We start from the raw sequence: 19,214 nt of genomic DNA on the forward strand, positions 1-19,214 counted from the left end.
GGGGCCAGATGCACCCGAGAAGGCCCTTCACTAGGCCTGCAGGGAGTCCAGCCCACAGCTTTCCTGGTGAGGGCTGCCTCTGCCCCTCAGGAACACTTGTTAGAAATCCATCACAGCTGATGTCTTAAACGAAACTACACTGTGCTGCGTGAGCATCACGTTCCTTGCTATTATTAATCCAGTGAGGCCCACATATTAGTATTGAGAGCAAGAATCCTGTCCTTTCATGTCTCAGATGATGTCAACAGAAGATGACAGAACAAAACAGCAGAGACGTTCAGGGCTCAGGCTTTGGAGTAAGATAGGCTTGCATTCCTGCTCCACTGCTTAATGGCAGCCACATTTTCTCCAACAGGATTTGCAGTCTCTAAGCTTTGGTGTCCTTCTCTAAAATAGGGTTAAGATAAGTAGGGACCGAGGTGGTTGTGGAGCTCAGGTGTAGTTATGGAAAGCACTTAACCCAGTGGCGGGTAGGTAGGTCTAGAGCTCAGTAACAGCTCAGTTGGTGTGACAAGCAGAGGTGGGTCTGTATTCCCCAGGATGTGCAAGTTTGGGGTGGAGCATGTCTGTGCAACCCCTAGGACTAAGTTATCTCTTCATGGGAAGTTGGGGCAAATAATTTGGAAAGTCCTTTCATACAGCCTTTACTTTGCCCCAGAGCCAAATAGGATATCAACTTAAAAGGCAGTTTAGGCTAGAGGGATAAGGCTTTACTGCTGGTAAAGGGGAGATGACAAAATGGAGACTAGCCTGACTGCTGCTGTGTGAGTCACAACTGCTCCCCAGTTTCTGCTTTTATCTTTTCTCCACCCATTCTTGGGCCAGGCGCCCCCACTTCCCAGGCCAAGGAATAATGCATCCAATTTCCACCCGTTGGCTACTGACTTGGCACTGCTACAGGAACAGTAGGAGGAGACCTGCCTAGAGAGCGAGTTAAAATACATCTGACTGGCCTCTGAAAGCCCTTTCGTGACCCTCAGTGTAGGGCAGGACTCGGTGCCCAAAGGCAGCATTTTCTCAGACTTAAAGCCTGCACCAGCGTGCAGGGTCCAGAACACAGCTGTGCTGCCAGGCTGGGCCCCAGATACCTCTGACCAGGCAGGAGATTGCCCGTGCTGCTGACACACTGAACTTTCATCAGAGGTCAGCAAAATGTCCTTTCACGCCTTTGTGCCTGTACCTTCTGCTTGATGAGGCACTGTCCTCTCGTCAATGGGGTTTGTTCTGAGTTGGAGCTGCTAGCTGTAAACACTCCCATAAGCTGTAGCCACAAATAGCTTCACCTTTCACTTTCCTGGCCCCACAGAAGAAGAGTTAGGAACCCACTTGGTAAAGGGGATGCCCTAAAGCCCTGGGGTGGGATTTTCACTCCCAAGAATCTAAGTTTGGTAGTGGAACCAGGATTTCAAACGTCCTGTTCTAAAGGCTAAGGCCTTGACCCAAAGCTCAGGGAGCAAAGACCCCTAGACACTATGAAGGATGGTGCCTCGGGGGGTCCAGAGACCAGAGCTCAGCCCTCAGCCCTGCCACTCCTAGCTGTGGCATCACACCACTAGGCCTCACTGGGCTCTCATTTAGGAAAGAGGATGGGACAAAAGTTGACCTCGTGAGGACTCCCACCTCTACTGTTTTCTAAGTAGAGTCCAATGCAGAATCCTGTTGTGATTCTGAATTGGGAGAGGGGCTATTTCCATTCCAGGGAATGAGCAACCAGATCAGTCTTGTTGCTGAATCAGGGCATTGAGCTTTCTCAAGCCCAGGCCTGGCTCAAACCTAGATAGCCCTGCCTGGACCAGGGTGACTACCTTGACTCAACCAAGTCAAATTTGAGTCACCTCTGAACCCAACAAGTATTCCCACATGATGGGAATCATTCTCCTAAGGTTGAAGCATTAGTCAATCAACTTCTTTGGAAAGCAGACTAGGTTTACTGTGGACTGATATTTCCGATAAAATGGCCCCTTCACCCTGCCAACAAAAGAAAAAGTGAGCCCCTGTTTTGGCAGTGCTCAGTGAGGCCAAATGGTAAGGGAAAAGTAGAATCACAGGGACACACTAGGATCCACCTGCTTTCATGTCACAAGACGAGGCTGAGCAATGAATTACTCACCTGAGGTCACAACTGCTCAGCCTAAGCTGCGACCATACCCCAAGCCTCTGCCACCCAGGGCAGGGTCCTCGCCTCTATGGATAGGAAACTCAGGGCCCTCATTAATAACATGCATTGACCAGACTGAGGTGAGCTGTCACCAACTTTAATAGACTTGGATTGTGCCTGCCAAAGCAGACTAACTTGGGAACACCCCAGGGCTCCAGCTTCTGTAGTCCAACGTGGCCAGTTCTCTTGGATGAGTTCCTGCCTCACCCTTCAAAGGCACCAGCTGGCCTAGGAGGACTATACAATGGCTTTATTGTTTGTATAACTCATTAGCAGAGATCCACTCCAGAGAGCCTCTGGACAACATTGCTACAGGCCAGCCAGAAAGCTGCAGGGGTTCCCTGACCCAGCCTGAGGCAACCAGAGCCAACGGACTCTTTTCAATTTTACACAGTGATCCTTAATATTTGGCCGGCGAGGGCGGGTGTATATCAAAGGCTATGTTTGAGAATACACAAAAGTTACAGACAACTTGTCCCACCTCAAAAATAAATGCACATATGCTTCAACTCTTGCATACAGTTAGTTTCTGAGGGTTCAGAGGTTGAAAAAAATCCGCTAAAGGACTCCTGCACTAGTACCGTCGCATGTCACTGTTCAGCAGAGAGAAAACCCAGCAGGGCTGCTTCACAGGCTTCCTCCTCCTCTCCTCTGTGCTCACCCAGACTCCACAGAGCCTTCATGGACAGGGCGGCAGCCATTCCTCCTCAGGTCTGGTGGACAGAGCAACTATTCCTCCTCTCTGTTTCTCCTCATTAGATTAGATGGTTACTAGGTCTTCCAGGAGCTTCCCAACCTTCCAGGGTACAGGCAAACACAACACCCCTGCAGGAGCTCCTCAAAGGCACCCACATTCCTCCACAATCATGTCTTTATGATGGTCGAGAAGCACTCTGCCATTGTCCACATACAGCATACTCAAGGGTTTGGTCTTCACCGGGGCACAGCAGGTGGCAGGGACCCTATGGGGCTGGTACCGCTTCAGGAGACTCTGAAAGGGAGGAGAGGAAGGTCAATTCACATCCCAATGGTCAGGTCAGCACTGTCATTTCTGGGTAAAGTGTGAAGTTACAGAGTTAAAACCAGTTTCTATGTGCAAAAGTAGAAAATTCCTTTCATAAAGGAATCAGAATGCCAATACATCATCAGCTCTAATATCGAAAATAACTTTTTTTTTCTTTTTGCTAAAATAATTCTTTTAAAACAGCCTTTAAACAGAAGCTAACTTGTATGTTCTATTGTTCTAGTCTAGAGTGAATACCAACTTTAAAAATATTCCAAGAAACTTCTGGTTTAGTTCCAGAAATATGAAGCAGAAGAGAGGCATGAGGAAATTCACAAGGGAGTTGCTTTGTTACCCAGAGAAGGGCAAACAGAGTCAACAGGAGAAAAGGTACTAAGTTCTTGGCATTCTGGAACTGGGCCCTATCTCTGGGGTCCAGCGGTGGCTTTTCAGATCAGCATTAAGATTTGGTGACATGGCGGCTATCTGAGTCTCTAGTTCCCTCTGACCTTGCTGCAGGTAGACTGGTGGACTGCAGGGGGGCCTAAGAGAGGCTTGGGAGGGCCTGTGCCCAGGACAGGTCCTCTAGGGCAGTGGCCCCCACCACTGCCTCCCTCGAATGAACTCAGCTCACATGCTGCGCCTCTGAACTCTGCCTCTGCTTGGCATGGAGGATGTATTACAGGTCTAAGAGTCTCAGTCTAGGGTTCATAAGAGTAAAATAACACTTTGGTCCCGTATGACCTTTGAGAGTGGGTCAGGACCACCACATTAGGCTCTCCTCTGCTTTTTCCATCTCGTTTTCCTTCCATTCCTCCCCCTCCACCACCTTCTAGACCATATAGGCTGATTAGTGGCACCTGGTGGTAGCCTCTGGCTTTACTACTCCTGCAAAATGGGTGGTCAGCTCCTGTTTTTAGGCAGCAAAGTACAGTGGCTGGAACAGTATTATCTCTAACTTGGCCTCATACTCATGGCCCCATTGCATCAATGAATTACAGACTTCTAATAATGATCGTACAACATCATACCTGTTACCCACTAACTTACACGTGCGGTATACATATCATCACCCCACAATAGCCCTACAGAATATGGCACTGCTATCCCCATTTTACAAGCGAGAAAACAGGCTCAGACCAAGTAAGCAACTTGATCAATATCACATAGCCAATGAGTAGGATTCAAACCTATCTATACCCAAACGCCAAATCCTAAACTTCCTTTCCTGGAATGTCAGGGCAGGGGAAGGAGCTAAGACACTCCAATCTACATGCCCCACCCGTAATTTTATGAAAGAAGGAAAAAGCCCCAGAAAAGCTAGGTGTTCAAGGCCACCCAACGGGGCATGACTCCTCGTAGGCTCTCTGAGGATGTTGTCGCTGGTCATCTCTCTGTCCTTAAAACCTAGCACAGAACCTTATAGGTGCTCAAATAACTGTGAGTGAAAGAACATGGGAATTTAACAGCCATTTGAAGCTAGAGTCCTGTCCCCTAGATGTTGAAGAAAGGACACTTGACCCCCACAGCTTACTGCCTCCCCTCCCCAGGCCTTGGCTTCATACCTGGATGTATGCATGGTTGGTCGGGTGGAACTCTTCCCCCACGGGGTTAGGACACTCGCCCTCACAGCGATACGCATTGTACTGCTTGGGGTAGATGATCCAGGAGCCCCATCCGATCAGGTTGAAGTCCACCTGGAACTTGACCTTCCGACAAAGCTGGCTTCTGTCCTGCACGTGATACCGACGGTGCCTCGTGCCCCTCTCCCGGGAGAGCTGTCCTTCCTGGGCCCGCCAGGAACTCTCCGCTTCCCACAGCAGGGTGGAGCCACCCAGCCGCCTCTGCTCCGGGGAGAGGTTGGAATAGAGCAGGAGGAGCACGTCGGTGACAGGTGGGGTGGGAGTCCGCCGCCAGCACTCTCCAGCCAAGCTGGACATCTGCTCCCGCAGGCCCCCTGGGTGCTTCAGCCACTTGGAGAGCGGCCTGGTCACCTCTAGGACCATGCTGCCCAAGGAGAAGGTAACCTGGGACAGACTGACAGTGAACAGGTCCATCCGAAAACGTTCCAGGCAGTCAGGTGGGTTTTTATCCAGCTTCCGCTGGTGGAAAATCTCAATGGAGAGCGGGATGTTGGGAGGAAGGGCCACGGGGCTGGACAGCTGCAGCCGGAGCTCGGCCCACTCCAGATCCTCTTCTTGGCTCAGGAAGGAGAAGTCAAAAGCAAAGGTCCAGTTCTGCCCATCCACCTGCATATCTGGGTGAGAAAAAGCCAGAAGGAAGCTGGTGAGTGGGGCCTTCCTGCAGCCTGAGTTGGTGTAACAACCACCATAGTTCATGATTGAGCCCTTACCTTATATGTATCGTCTCTCTTAATCCTCACCCCAACCCTATGAGCTGGGAATAGTATTGAATCCATTTTTTAAGACGAGGGAAATTGAGGCTCAGAGAGATTAAATCACCTGCCCAAGGTGTCAATTGTTGGAAGGTCACAAAGCCAAGAATAAGCCCAACTGCAAAGCCTAATCTCCCAATCATGGTTCTGCCACTCCTGCTTCAGACACTCCAGAGAACAATTGGTAAAAACTGGATGAGTTCGTCTCCTTCTCCTTTCTCCCCTCACACGTGCAGTCTAAGGCCAAACCCTGAGCTTTCGGACAGAAACCCTGGGCTTCCACCCACCCTGTGTCTCTGGAGCAGGTCAGCTTTTCTGGCTCTCTTCTCACTGGAAAGGGTGGCCTATTTCACAGGCACAGTATGGTTGCTACGCAGATCATGGAAAGGACTGGAACCCCCAGGAAGACACGGGCAACAGAAGCCAAAGACTGGTCACCCTTCCCCCACCAGTTCCTAAAGACAGAGGCAGACATGCCAAGAGTTCTCGGCAACCTTACAAATACATTTCTAAGCTTGACTGTGCACTGATCTTGTATTTTTCCACCCAGTGGTCTCTCCTACCCAGCAGGGCGCTCACTCCTTCCAGGTCCTCTATGCATCTGGGACAGACAGCAGTCACATACCCAGCACAGTGAAACCCCAAATGAATGAAAAGGGATGGAATGGGGAAGCACATTCCATTCATTTTAGTCCTGGATCAATTTGGTCTGATGTCTGGGAATAGCACACATGGGTGCATCTTTCAGGTCACCTGAAAGTGATCTTTGACTTTTTTCGAGCCCAGTTTCTTCTTTGCAACAGGAACAGTAATGTCCTACCTTTCTCTGCATGACATGAGGACCCAGGGAAATGAAGATGTTTCAAAGTCGATTGTTAAATAAAAGGCAAAGGCTAGTCATTAGAAATAGAAACAGAAACCCTTTCGTGAATCAATCCTGAAGGTAGTGATCTCTGATTTAGGTCCACTCTGGGAAGACCACGTAACAGTTGTTTTTTTTTTTTTTTCAGTTGTTTCATAGGACATCTTTAGTCAGTAAGTGGATTTCTCTGGTTAGTCCAGCGTGTCTTAGAAGGAGGTAATTCTCAGCTTCAGCCTCCTGAAGCTTCTCCCAACCCATCCCTAGCTGTTCTTTTTCACTTAATCTCCACTTCCCTTCTCATTAGCACCTACAGGGGACGATAACCAGCCCCTGACTAGCAACTCCCCAGAGGTGTGGCGGGAGGCTGACATTACCCACTGCCCATCTCAGCACCACCTGGCCACCTGGGGATTAGGTGGGACATGTAGCAACTCCTCTACAACTCCACCTACACCAGGACTTAAAACTTATTATCTCAAGTACCCACAAATGGCTTTCTAGAGGAAGGGATTCCAGCTCAGTGTTTAAGAGCAGGGGCCTGGTGTCTCCCATGATGGATTAAATTCTGCCACTTGCTGTTTAAGACTGGGATGCAATCTTTGGGCCTCGGTTTCCCTCTGGGTAAAAGGGAGATGGTGACAGTATCCACCTCACAGGAGTGTTGAGATTTACTGAGATAATGTGTGTAAAGTGCTCTGCCTAGTGCAACCAGCAAAGTGCAATAAATGGCCATCATCAACTATCTCATTACTCAGGTCCAGGTTGGAAATGAAGATGTCCAGGCAGTGAGGGGTAGGGCAGGGGAACAAAATCATCTATTGCTGGGGTGATAGAGCAGATGCAGGAGTGGGGAGGAGCATATTCCTTCCTGCTGGAAGAGTCTGCAACCCCACAACCCTACCCGCAGCCAAGGGCTCCCCAGGACACAAAGCTAGCCGGTTCTCTTAGATCTGGTTTTGGTTCATCTTAGAAGAATGGGGTGTCTAATCTTTGAGTATCGCCAATGCCTGATAAAAGCTAAGAATGCTGTCCCCAGAACAAACTGTATTTCCTACTTACACAATAAATGTGATTGGAGGGTGATTATAAAGAAGGGGTTCATGGACACCCTGAAATTGAATGCAGACTTGGCCACATGGGCTCCAATTCCTTGGAATTGGAAATCTTGACCGATTTCCAATTCTAAAGAAAGAAGTGGTTGGGTTCATAACCTTGGGTGTTGAGTTAGACTTAAGGGCTCTGTAGAAAAAGAGGGTGGGTGTCCAAGTTCCCACCCTACATTATTATAAATTGTGAGGCCAATTACTATTAACTGCTTCCCTCATGCCAAGTATTTTACTAGCATTGTCTCTTTAAATCCGCCCCACCATTATCTCCATTTTGCAGATGAAGAAACTAAGGTCCAAGGTGAAGATGGTTAAACAGTGAAAGACCTAATTTAGTTAGACTCCAACACCCATTTCCCCTTATCCTGTGCAGTTTACAAATAAACCCAAGATGGAAAGGAGCCAATGTGGGACATCCCTTCTCCATCAGGCTCCCTCCAGGCAGGCTCTCGCTGCTTTTGAAAAACAAGCCAATTCACAACAATGTGTATATACTTAAGGTCACCATACACATAATAAAATTTGCAACTTAACCCTTTTTATGTATTTTACACCACACTCACACAAATGAGGTAGAAAGAAAGTCAGGGCCTTTACTTTTACAAAAGGATAAACTAGAAAAGTCAACTGATAGGCCAGGGACACAGGGGTAAGTGGGGAAGCAGGGTTTGTGGGACCAGAATCTAGTTTTCTAGACTCCCAGATTGTCACATTACTGCAAATCTGGAACTCTGGAAGGAGGGAGAGATCGGGAAAAGCGCACCTCTCACTCTGCGGCCACCAACCCCACCTCCACCCCACCCCCACCTTTCTGGCGGGGTGGAACACGCCAGTAATTTTCAAGCTGCCCCACCCCGGGGTGTCCCCAGTCTGGCTGGTCCCCAGACGACCCTTCTAGAGAGGGTCACTGGCCGTCTGACCCCGGACGCTGCAGGCCAGCGAACTAGGAGGCCCCATCCTCGGATCACAGAGGGCCGGCGGGTGGCCGTCAAATCAGATTATCGGATGTGGATTTCGCCGGAACTCTGGGGAGGGCCGTCTGGCCCCAGCAGGCAGAGCGAGGTGCAGGGAGGCAGGGGCCACCCCCTGGCCACCACCACCCACCCCCGCCCCCGCGCTAGGATGTGGATTGCCCAGCGTAGAAGAGCCCCGCGGGAAGGGCTCCCTCTTCTCAACATCTACCCGCATCCAGTGGGCAGAAGGCAAGGCACGCTGCCCCATCTCCGAGGGCCATACTCCCACAGTCACCATGGGAATGACCTCAATCCCTCCAAAGCTAGGCCCTGAGCTCTGTGTCACCTGGGATACTGACACCTACCTACCAAGCCTGCCTCAATTCTCGATTTCGGGGCACCTCATCTCTAATCCCTAACTTTTGAAACCTAATCCCTGATGTTCATGCTTGACATCCTGTTTCGAAACTCGGTCTCAGCCTGAGAAACTCTCCACGGCAGACCCAGGGGCGCATTCACCTTCACTAGTGAAAAGGAAAAAAAAAATCAACAAAATAATTGTAGCAAGAGTAAGGACGATTTGTTACTGTGCCTGGTTATGAGTTAAGCGTCTTAGTGCATTGCCAGTGGCCCTCGCAGCCCTATAAAGGAGGCACTATCATTCCTATTCTGTGGTGTTGCTTAGTCAGTCCCTCAGTGGTCCACGCTTTCGCGACCTGTCAGGCTCCTCTGTCCATGGGATTTCCCAAGCAAGGATACTGCAGAGGGTTGCCATTTCCTCCTCCAGGGATCTTCCCCATCCAGGGATGTCTCCTGCCTTGACAGGCGCATTATTTATCTCTGAGCCACCTGGGAAGCCCTATCCCTGTTCTACAGATGTGCAAACTGAGGTGCCCGGAGATTACAGTAGTTGAAGACCGCACAGATAAGAAGTGGTACAATCAGGCTCTCACCCTATAGTCCGCACTCTAGCCGCCCTAAACAAGACACGAACGCTGAGCTCTCGGTCCGGGACACACCCCGGATACCACCAACCCTGCGCCTCGAGACAACGTGGACGCCGAGAGACCCTCAAGCCCAGCGCCTGGACGTGCCCTTCAAGCGTGCGGGTACATCCTCAAATGGCAAGTCCCCGGCACCGCACCGAGCCGCAGGCCCTGATGCTCAAGTGCCCTCCCGGAGTCTGGGGGAGGGAGTGCCCGAGGCGCCCCGGGTGTTGAAGGGAGCAGGGCGGGGCGGGGCTGCCTACCTTGCGCCTGCAGGCTACGGATGATGTCCGCCCGGGTCAGGGGTTCGCGATATAGGCTCAGCATATAAGCGAGGGGGGATGGCGACGAGGGCTGCCCCCACGGTCGAAGGGGCACCGGGGCCACCATCGCGGCGCCCGCCTGGAGGAAAGCCCACCAGGCGTGCAAGAGGAACAACCACAGGCGGTGGGCGTGCATGGTAGGCTGGCTGAGCCCCAAAGGCAGCCTCCTCCTCTTATATCCTGGGCCTTCGCAGCCGCCCCGCCCCTGCCCTTCCTCCCTGGGGGGAAGCTTTGAGATCATATAACACCCCTACCCCACCCTCCCACACCGTCACCCGGGGTGGCCCCCTACAGGGACCACCTGCTGAGGGCGGGTGAGACCTGAGCCTGGTAGGGAGGAGACTCCAAATCTGTAGGAGCTGTTAGGTTCAGGGTCTGTCTAGTTTGCCTAGTCTGTGCACGCTGGCACGGGGCTCCTCCAGGCTTTGTTTCCCGGATACAGCTGGCTTGTCCAAGCTCCCAGGTCAGAATTATCGCTTCCTTACTCTGCCCCACCTGGGATCCCTCCCCTTTCCTCTTCCTCCAGGTTCCAAGTAGACATCTAGCTCAGCCAGGAGCGGTGGAGAAAGGAAGCTGTGGATACCAGGCTCTCAGGCAGGGTGCGGCCCCACACTGGCCCAGGAGGCTTCAGCCCAGCCTGGCCCTGTGCAAGCTTCCAGGATACTGTCCCGATGGCCTCTGGGAGCACCCCTGGCTTTATCTGGCAGGGCCTGTCTGGAGAGTTAGCCTCTGAAAAAGTACTGGGTACTGGGAATCACTGGAACAAAAAAGACGAGTGCCAGTGGAAGTCCTAGGGGAACTGCTTCAAAGACTGAAGCTCCCTCCTGGAGAAGACAGAGGGCAGGAGTGACCAGGATGAAGGATGGAAAAGGAAGTGTCCGGAAGCCGGAGCCCAGGGCACAGCTAACAGGGTGATCCTGGCCCGCTCGAGGGGAGTCTGTGATGGCATCAGGATCTTCCTTCACAGATGCACTTCACCCCAGGGATTTCAGGAAAAAGGTATTGCCTGTGTTGTCAACATCCCTCAGTTTCTGCCTCCCCTGGGGACTCAGTTACCCCAGAGACCTGGATTTCAGCTCAGGGACACTCACTTTTTTCTCTCTGGGCCCAGCTTTCCTCCCCTACACTACAGTAGTCCTTGTCTGGCCTCTGTTCAGCTAGAATTACCTGTAAAGAAATGTAAATCTCTGCACCCAGCAGTTCTCTACACCGGAAGCCTTCCCCACCCTCCCCTCCCCCACCTGCCCTGTGCCCCTGGTCTTTTCCTAGGCCTGATGTGCGTTTATTGAAACTACATGCGGGCTTCCCTGGTGGCTCAGACAGTAAGGGATCCGCCTGCAAATCGGGAGACTTGGGTTCGATCCCTGGGTTGGGAAGATCCCCTGGAGGAGGGCATGGTGACCCACTCCAGTGTTCTTGCCTAGAGAATCCCCATGGACAGAGGAGCCTGTGGGGCTCTAGTCCCTGGGGTTGCAAAGAGTTGGACACGACTGAGTGACTAAGCACAGCACGGCACACATGCCAGGCACACCTAGGCTTCTTTCACAAGATGCCTCCATCCAAAGAGACACAGGCTCTGCGCTGAGCAGGTATTAGACAGTGGAAGGAGGCCCAGCAGGCTCAGCCAGGAGTTCTAAACCCAAGTCTGTGGAATCCGGCCTAGCCAGCAGGAAAGGGTCTCACCCAGGAGAGATGTGGGCTGTAGACCCTTGCTGACTTCGGGACAGGACAGTCTCCTTAACCAGATGCCTGTTAGTTCCTTTCAAAGCTAGAGAATGTCTTGTTCATCATGATCTCCTTATAGTACATGTCATATTTGAGAAAAGAATCTTAGCTGAGTAAATTAATCAGTGAATGGCACAGTGCCCAGACTCTCCTGAAGATAAGTATCACCTGGGTTGTGTGTAAACTACTGATTCCTGAGTCCCAACTAGGCCCTCAGAATTAGAACTTGGAGAGAGACCTTGGTAACCTACATATTTAACAAACACCCCCTTGATTCTTACCAGACAACTTTGAGAACCTGGATGAGTCTAGGATCTTGTTGCAGTTTGGAACTGACCTCTCTGCATTCAGTTTCCTCATCTATAAACTGTGACTGGAGGTACCTCCTTCCATGCAGATTCAATAAAGCAAATGGTAAAATCTTTTGCAAGCCCTTAAAACCTGGTGTTTTTGTAAAGCCTTAAGCACAGATATTATTATGGGTGCTCTGTGGTTGTCATTCAACTTCCCCAGCCTGGGGGCTTGCAGGATGGGGATTATCTGTCCTGTCCCTCTGCATCAGACCTGTCCCCAGAGGCAAAAGATGCCCTCATCCAAGTGATGAATACATAAAAAGCAATGAGGGACTTTCTGGTGCAGACAGCACAGGTTCTACCCCTGGTCGGGGAACTAAGATCCCGCATGGCTGGAGGAAAAAAAAAGAGATTGTGGTTACACAGAGGTGTAACGGTCAGCCTGCCTCAAAACCCATGTGTCCTAGAATCCAGGGGGTCCCTGGATTAAACAGGGGCATTCAGCACCAGGACTGGGAAGGAACAAAACAGATGATCTCTTTATTAAGCTTTATTCATTCCGTGTTCCCTCATACTATGTGGTACCCAGTAGGTGCTCGGTGAATATTTCAGTTAAAATGAATGATAATAATAATAGCTAACACTTACTGAGCATCAAATACAGTAGGCATCCTGATAAACACTGCATTGATTTTATTCTCATCCTCACTTCAGAGATGAGAAAAGGGAGGCTCAGAGGGAACCAGGTGACTTGCTCAAGGCCACACGATTACAAATGAAAACATCCAGTCTGTGAAGGGCAGCTCTGCTGGTTACCCAAACCCATGCTTTCAGCCCTCTGGCTTCCCCAAAGATGACAAGGTGGACATGGGCATGTGTGTGTGTGCCTGTGTGTGTGTGTGTGTTCAGTCACTTCGGTCTTGTCTGACTCTTTGCGACACTATGAACTATAACCCGCCAGGCTCCTCTGTCCATGGGATTCTCCAGGCAAGAATACTGGAATGGGTTGCCATGCCCTCCTCGGGCCTTGTACTAAGACTTAAAAAGAAAGAAAACCTCTCAAAGTTTTGTTTTCCCAGGGTCTGGGAGCTGCAGACGGAGCTCATTTCTGATGTGTATTGGCCCAAAGCTGTGTGGGGACCTGCAAGAGGGATTCTGTCAAAGCCCGTTCATCACTGGATTTTTCCAGCTGGGGCACTCTTCAGGACAGAGGTTAATAGTCATTCTCATTTGTAAGAGGTATTTGTTCATGGAGAACCTGTTTCCTGCAAGAAGGACCAGAAGTGCCTTCTTCCCAGGAGGGGAATGACACCTTCTTGCTTCCCCTGCCCCAGACGAACTGACCGGCAGATCACCTGACCTGGGAGATAACCTTTGAGGGTCAGCCCAGCTAGCTGGAGAGTGAGGAGCCAAGACCTCGAAGTTCTCGAATGCTTTCCATCGGGCCTTCTGGACCCTTCCTCCCTGTGAGTGACAGTGAGCCGGGTTAAGTGCTGGAGCTTTGAGGTCAGGCCGCCAGGAGGCAAAATCCTGGACATATTAGATCGTTACCATCTTGAAGATTTTGCTCATCAGCTGCAAAATGGAAACAAAGAATCGTATTTACTCGACAGGAATGCTGTAAGCAGTAAATGTGTGTAAAGTGGCGACTGGTCATTTGTTCATTCATTGAACAAACCTGCTTATCTAGGATCTCAGCAAGATAACTGCAGGTGTTAGGTTCTTAGGAAGTCAAGACAGGAAGACGGTTCGGTTCTGCACATATTTTTTCCCCATTTATTTATTTGTGGCTGCGCTGGGTCTTCATTGCTGCACGTGGGCTTTCTCTTGCTGCTGTGAGTAAGGACTACTCTCTTGTTGCCGAGCGCAGGCTTCAGTAGTTGCGGCACATGGGCACATGCTCTGCAGCACGTGGGATCTTCCTAGACTGGAGATTGAACCCATGTCCCTGCATTGGAAGGCAGATTCTTATTCACTGCGCCACCAGGGGAGTCCCTCTGCACATATTTAATGAGCATTTCCTATTTGCCAGTATGACCCTGGCAGCCTATAGAAGCCCATGTAATCCTAATCACCCCTCCCTGAAGCTCTGAGGCATGTAAGGTATTTCAGAGATGGGGAAAGTGAAGTACAGAGGAATTAAATAGCATCATCATTCTGAAGGTGGAGGGTGTCTGCTTTATTATGCGCCTCCCATGCCAGGCGCAGCCCCTGCTGCACAGAAATCAGTCAGGATTTGTCATGTGATTGAAGGAGGCCCAGATTCCCAAAACAGGTTCCCAAATCACACCTCTGCCTTTCATGTGCTCCTTCTCCACGCAACCTCCTGCTGTTTCCACTGTTATCTCCCTGATAAACTCCTTCTCACCTATCGAGACAGGGCTTACACATTGTCACCTCCTCTGCAAACCTGTCACTAGCTCCCTAGGTTTTGGCAGAGTCCTCCTCTAACTTCATGGAGCAGTTGTCCAAGCTCTCATGAGTAGCTGCCGCCAGACTGAGCTTCTGTGAGCAGGATGACTCCTGACTCTCTGAAGCTCCGGTTCCTGGTTCCTAATTGACGTTCCTTGCTGTGATCCTCGGCTTAAATGAATGGATGGAGTCCTGCAAATGGTGGAGGTGGGACTAAGCACAGGGACCTGGCCTCCACCTCCAGTGCTTGACTCCGGTACTTTCTGGACCCCACACTGCTGGTCTTGGAGGGACTGTCTAGGTGCCTCTGTGGGCACACTTGGCTGTCTCTCTGAGATCTGAAGGTCTCAGCTCTCTGTTACAATCCCCTTGTACCCCAAGAGCACCCTGGCCCCATGGAAATGCCTGCTCTTCTCCTAAGTTCAAAGCTGTTCTTCCTCTGCCCAGATGCTTCCACCTCCTCTTCCTTCACACAAGACATACCTAGTTATCCCAGAGAATCCAGCTCAAGGGTCTCTCTTCTACATGGTCTCCTTCCCCCTTTAGGCTCTGATTCCTGGAGGCCCTAGGAGTTTCCCACCAGGAACCTGCTGTAAGCTGGCTCTGAATTCTGCAGTGCTCAGCCAAGGGCCTGGCCTCGGTAGACGGAGCTTGTAAATCTGCCACCAAACCACCTTGGCTGATCTGCAGTGTTTTACCGTCTCATAAGGGTGTTTTGAAAGGTTTTTATTTAGTTTTAAATTTTTATTTACTTTTTGGCTGTGGTGGATCTTCCCTGCTACATGTGGGCTTTCTCTAGTTGTGGCAAGCAGGGGCTACTCTTCATTGCAATGTGCAGGCTCCTCATTGTGGTGGCATCTCTTGCTGCAGAGCGCAGGCTGCAGGTGCCAGGGCTTCAGTAGTTGTGGCATATTGGGCTTAGTTGCTATAGGCATGTGGGATCTTCCCGGACCAGGGATTGAACCTATGTCCCTTGCGTTGCAAGGTTGATTCTTAACCACTGGACCACCAGGGAAGCCCTGAAAAGTTTTTTATTTAAATCACCAATGCTGAAAGTTCATAAGATTTTGCAAAAAAAATATTGAGTTAGCCAAAAAGCTTGTTCGAGTTTGTCCATTACATCTTAGGGAAAAACCCAAACGAGTTTTTTTGACCAACCCAATAGTTTGTTTTCATCATTTAAAAAATGGAATGGTCTAGGCCCTCATTTGATCAAGGCAAGGATTCCCTTAAGTAGAATAGGAGCTACTTCATTTAGGCAGGGTCTGTTCTCTAAAGAGTACCACAGTCCCCACCATGCCTGTTTTCTTTTCTTTTCTTATAATTTCATTTATTTATTTAGGCTGTGCTGGGTCTTCATTGCAGTGTGCAGAGAGCGCATGGGCTTCAGTAGCTGTGGCACACGGGCTTAGTTGCCCCATGGCATGTGGAATCTTCCTGGACTACGGATCAAACCCATGTCCCCTGCATTGGCAGGCGGATTCTTCACAACTGGATCACCAGAGAGGTGCCCCCACCATTCCTTGACATACTGCACCCATGTGCCCGGCCTAAAGACAAATTACTTTGAGACCCCTGCTATATGTTGGATGAGAGAAAGACAGTCCAGAATCAGTTTGGAATTTCAGACTTGGGAGTAGTCCACCTCATTGTCCTTTTCCACAGGGACTAACCCATGGATTGTGGTCACCTGGCCCAAGCTGGATGAAATAGAAATAATCTATTATTTAAAAGTATTTTCCATACTTGTTTGAATTATCTAATTTACCCTTCCTATCACTCCCACTAAGCAGATTGGATATTTACTCCCATTTTACAGGTGTGAAAACAGAGGCTCTGAGGAGTTTGGCACCTTGCCCAGGATGGAGTGCCTTGCAAACGGTAAGGCTGTGGTGGAAACTAAGTCATTCTGACTTTGGAAGCCAGACTGGACGTTACCATGTCCCAACACGTTGTTTATCACCTCCCTCGCACGGTGAGGCCTTTCCCCTGTCTAAACGGACCTCCTGCCCTCTGTCACGTCACCCCGCTCATTTCCTTCACAGCACTTCCCTGGCTGGAAATTACATTGTTTACTTTGGTACTGTTTGTTGATTTTTTGTCTGTTCCGTTCCCCCAGCACTGGGCTTTCAGCCAGACTCCTGTCTGTTCAGTTCAACACTGAACTCCCAATGCTTAGCCCAGTTCTCAATACAAGAACTCGGTATGTATTTGTTGAATGAAAACTTTTAACCCAGTCCCTGGACTGAAGGACATGGAGGTACGAAGGAGAGTTCTTTCTCCATCCAGTGGCCATCAAGACAATGTGAGCCCCGCGGGTTACCAGCTTTCTCTGGTTTCAAGTTCTTGACTCTCCTGTACGGCTGTGGGTACATAGTAGGTGCTCAATAAGTGCTCAGTCCACTTGCTCTGGCATGTAGATGTCTTGACACTAGTGAGAGAATGCTTCCCTAGCGCTCCGGGCTCCTTATGAATGCAACTCACATCATTACACCTTTTGTGTGCGTTGCTCATGGTGCCCTTTGGCCTCCATCCTTTCCCCTGATCCTTGCAGCCTAGTCTAACCCTCTGAGAGTGACTGGCTGTACACAGTGGAGCGGGTAGGGGCCAGGCCTGAATCTCCTGCTCCCTTCAGCTCCCGTGACCAGACTCTAGTCCCTGGCCCCTTCCTGGAGGCCCCTTCCTGGGTGGAGCCCAGGCCCAACTTGTGCTTCCCACAGGGTCAGGAGGTGAAGGCTCAGCCTGCCCTGGGAAACAAACAGAGAGACCACCAGGAGCTTCTCAGAGATTCCCACAGCACAGTCCGCCACCCCTGCCCCTGCCTTCCCACCGCCTGATTGCCCTTCCATAGTCACTCAAGGCTACTGACTTTGCTGACCCAGCTGAGCCTGTGCTGGGAGAAGGCTCTGTGCCTATGTGCATGCGTGTGTGTGTGTGTGTGTGTGTGTGTGTGTGTATAGAGGGCAAGGAAAAAATCACAACTAAGAACAAACAGGGAGTGCTTACTGTGGGAGTAAGGAGTGCTTGGGGAGTACTTAGAGCAGCCCAAGTACTGATTCTGCTCAAGCATTTATGTGTACTGTGAGCTCAGTGTCTCTCCAAATCGCTTGACCGTAATAATCCCCTGGGGCACTTATTCAAGTAAAGGGAGTCCAAAAGGCATCATGTACTATTTTTAGTGCTCTTTTAAGCTGTAATAGTCTCAAAAGTCTAAATGATAGAAACTTACAAAAACCATCCATTGATAGTATAATTCAAAAAATTCCTTTTACACTTACTTAGTTTTGTGAATTTAGTGATATATTTTTAATTAAAATGATTCCAATCATATAATCATCATCTTGATTAGCGTGGTAGTTGTATATATGACTGGGTATAAGGAATCATTTAGCCACTGACCTCAGGGTTGGAGGGATCCAAGGCTGGTCCATCCCCCATTCACATCAAAGAACCCCAGACTTCAAAGTCAGCTTGGAGGGAGATGCACATACCTGGCTGGGCATGCAGGGGAGCCCCAGAGAGCTAATATGATTAACTAGAGACCCAATGGGGCAGGATGAATTTTCACAAAGCAGATAATTCAATGGAAGCAGTTTGAATCCATTCTCACCCTCTTGCCTTTCATTCTATGGTTACTGACAGAACCTCCAGACACCTGGGAATTTTCCAGTAGTCATGTATGAATGTGAGAGTTGGACTGTGAAGAAGGTTGAGCGCCAAAGAATTGATGCTTTTGAACTGTGGTGTTGGAGAAGACTCTTGAGAGTCCCTTGGACTGCAAGGAGATCCAACCAGTCCATTCTGAAGGAGATCAGCCCTGGGTGTTCTTTGGAGGGAATGATGCTGACGCTGAAACTCCAATACTTTGGCCACCTCATGCGAAGAGTTGACTCATTGGAAAAGACTCTGCTGCTGGGAGGGATTGGGGGCAGCAGGAGAAGGGGACGACCCAGGATGAGATGGCTGGATGGCATCACGGACTCGTTGGACGTGAGTCTGAGTGAACTCCGGGAGATGGTGATGGACAGGGAGGCCTGGCGTGCTTCGATTCATGGGGTAGCAAAGAGTCGGACACGACTGAGCGACTGAACTGAACTGGGGACTGTGCCCTCCATTTCATGGAGGGAAAACCACGTTGAAAGCCAGCAGTTACCTTTGTTGCTGGCTTAGTGCTAAAGCTGTGGACCCATGCCTCATGCACAGCTCTGAGGAATTCCTTTCACACTGTGTTCTGCAGGTATGGTGGTGGTTTACTCTCTAAGTCGTATCCGACTCTTGCAACCCCATGGGCTGTAGCCCGCCAGGCTCCTCTGTCCATGGAATTCTCCAGGCAAGAATACTGGACTGGGTTGCCATTTCCTTCTCCAGGGGATCTTCCTGACCCAGCAGTTGAACTCAGGTCTCTTGCATTGTAGGTGGATTCTATAGGTATATTGTTTCCCATTTTACTGATGAGAAAACTGAGGCTTGAATTGCTTAAACATTTGTGTGCATTCCAAGTTGCTTCAGTCGTGTCCTACTTTTTGACCCTGAGGACTGTAGCCCGCCAGCTTCCTCTGTCCATGGGAATCTCCAGGGGATCTTCCTGACCCAGGGATCAAACCCCGGTCTCTTATGTCTCCTGCACTGGTAGGCAGGTGCCACCTGGGAAGCCCAGCTTAAACACGTGCCCAGGGTCAAGTTGGTGCCGAGCAGCTGAGCTGGAATTGGAGTCCAGATCTGTTTTGATGTTAACCTTCATTCTCCTCCCTGTCATTCAGAGAACAAATAGCTGCGGCCCCAGGTGTTCTTCTCATCTTTCCTCCACTCTAGTGTGAGGGCAGGAGGTGTAGAGGGTGCTCTTGGTTTGCCCACTTACCACACTCACATCTCGAGAACAGGGACTCACTGGGCAATCCAGTGCTGAGAGAGTGTGCCCATGATTTGAGATGCTATGTCCACAAGCTCCTTGATCCCCGCCACGATCCTACTTTATCCTGTGGCTCTTCCCTCCACCCT

At 50.2% G+C, this 19,214-nt stretch overlaps 1 protein-coding gene across 1 annotated transcript; it reads right to left on the reverse strand.

The window, feature by feature from the left end:
• Positions 1-2,239: 2,239 nt before the first annotated feature.
• NODAL (nodal growth differentiation factor) lies at positions 2,240-9,976 on the reverse strand. Its single transcript, XM_069572406.1, has 3 exons — positions 9,727-9,976; positions 4,727-5,418; positions 2,240-3,149 (listed from the first exon to the last, which is right to left on the reverse strand). Exons 1-3 carry the CDS (start codon positions 9,920-9,922, stop codon positions 2,997-2,999), a joined length of 1,041 nt encoding a protein of 346 aa, XP_069428507.1. The 5' UTR covers positions 9,923-9,976; the 3' UTR covers positions 2,240-2,996.
• Positions 9,977-19,214: the final 9,238 nt, after the last annotated feature.

This window comes from Ovis canadensis, chromosome 25, assembly GCF_042477335.2.
Source record: "Ovis canadensis isolate MfBH-ARS-UI-01 breed Bighorn chromosome 25, ARS-UI_OviCan_v2, whole genome shotgun sequence".
In the NCBI taxonomy this organism is placed as follows: domain Eukaryota; kingdom Metazoa; phylum Chordata; class Mammalia; order Artiodactyla; family Bovidae; genus Ovis; species Ovis canadensis.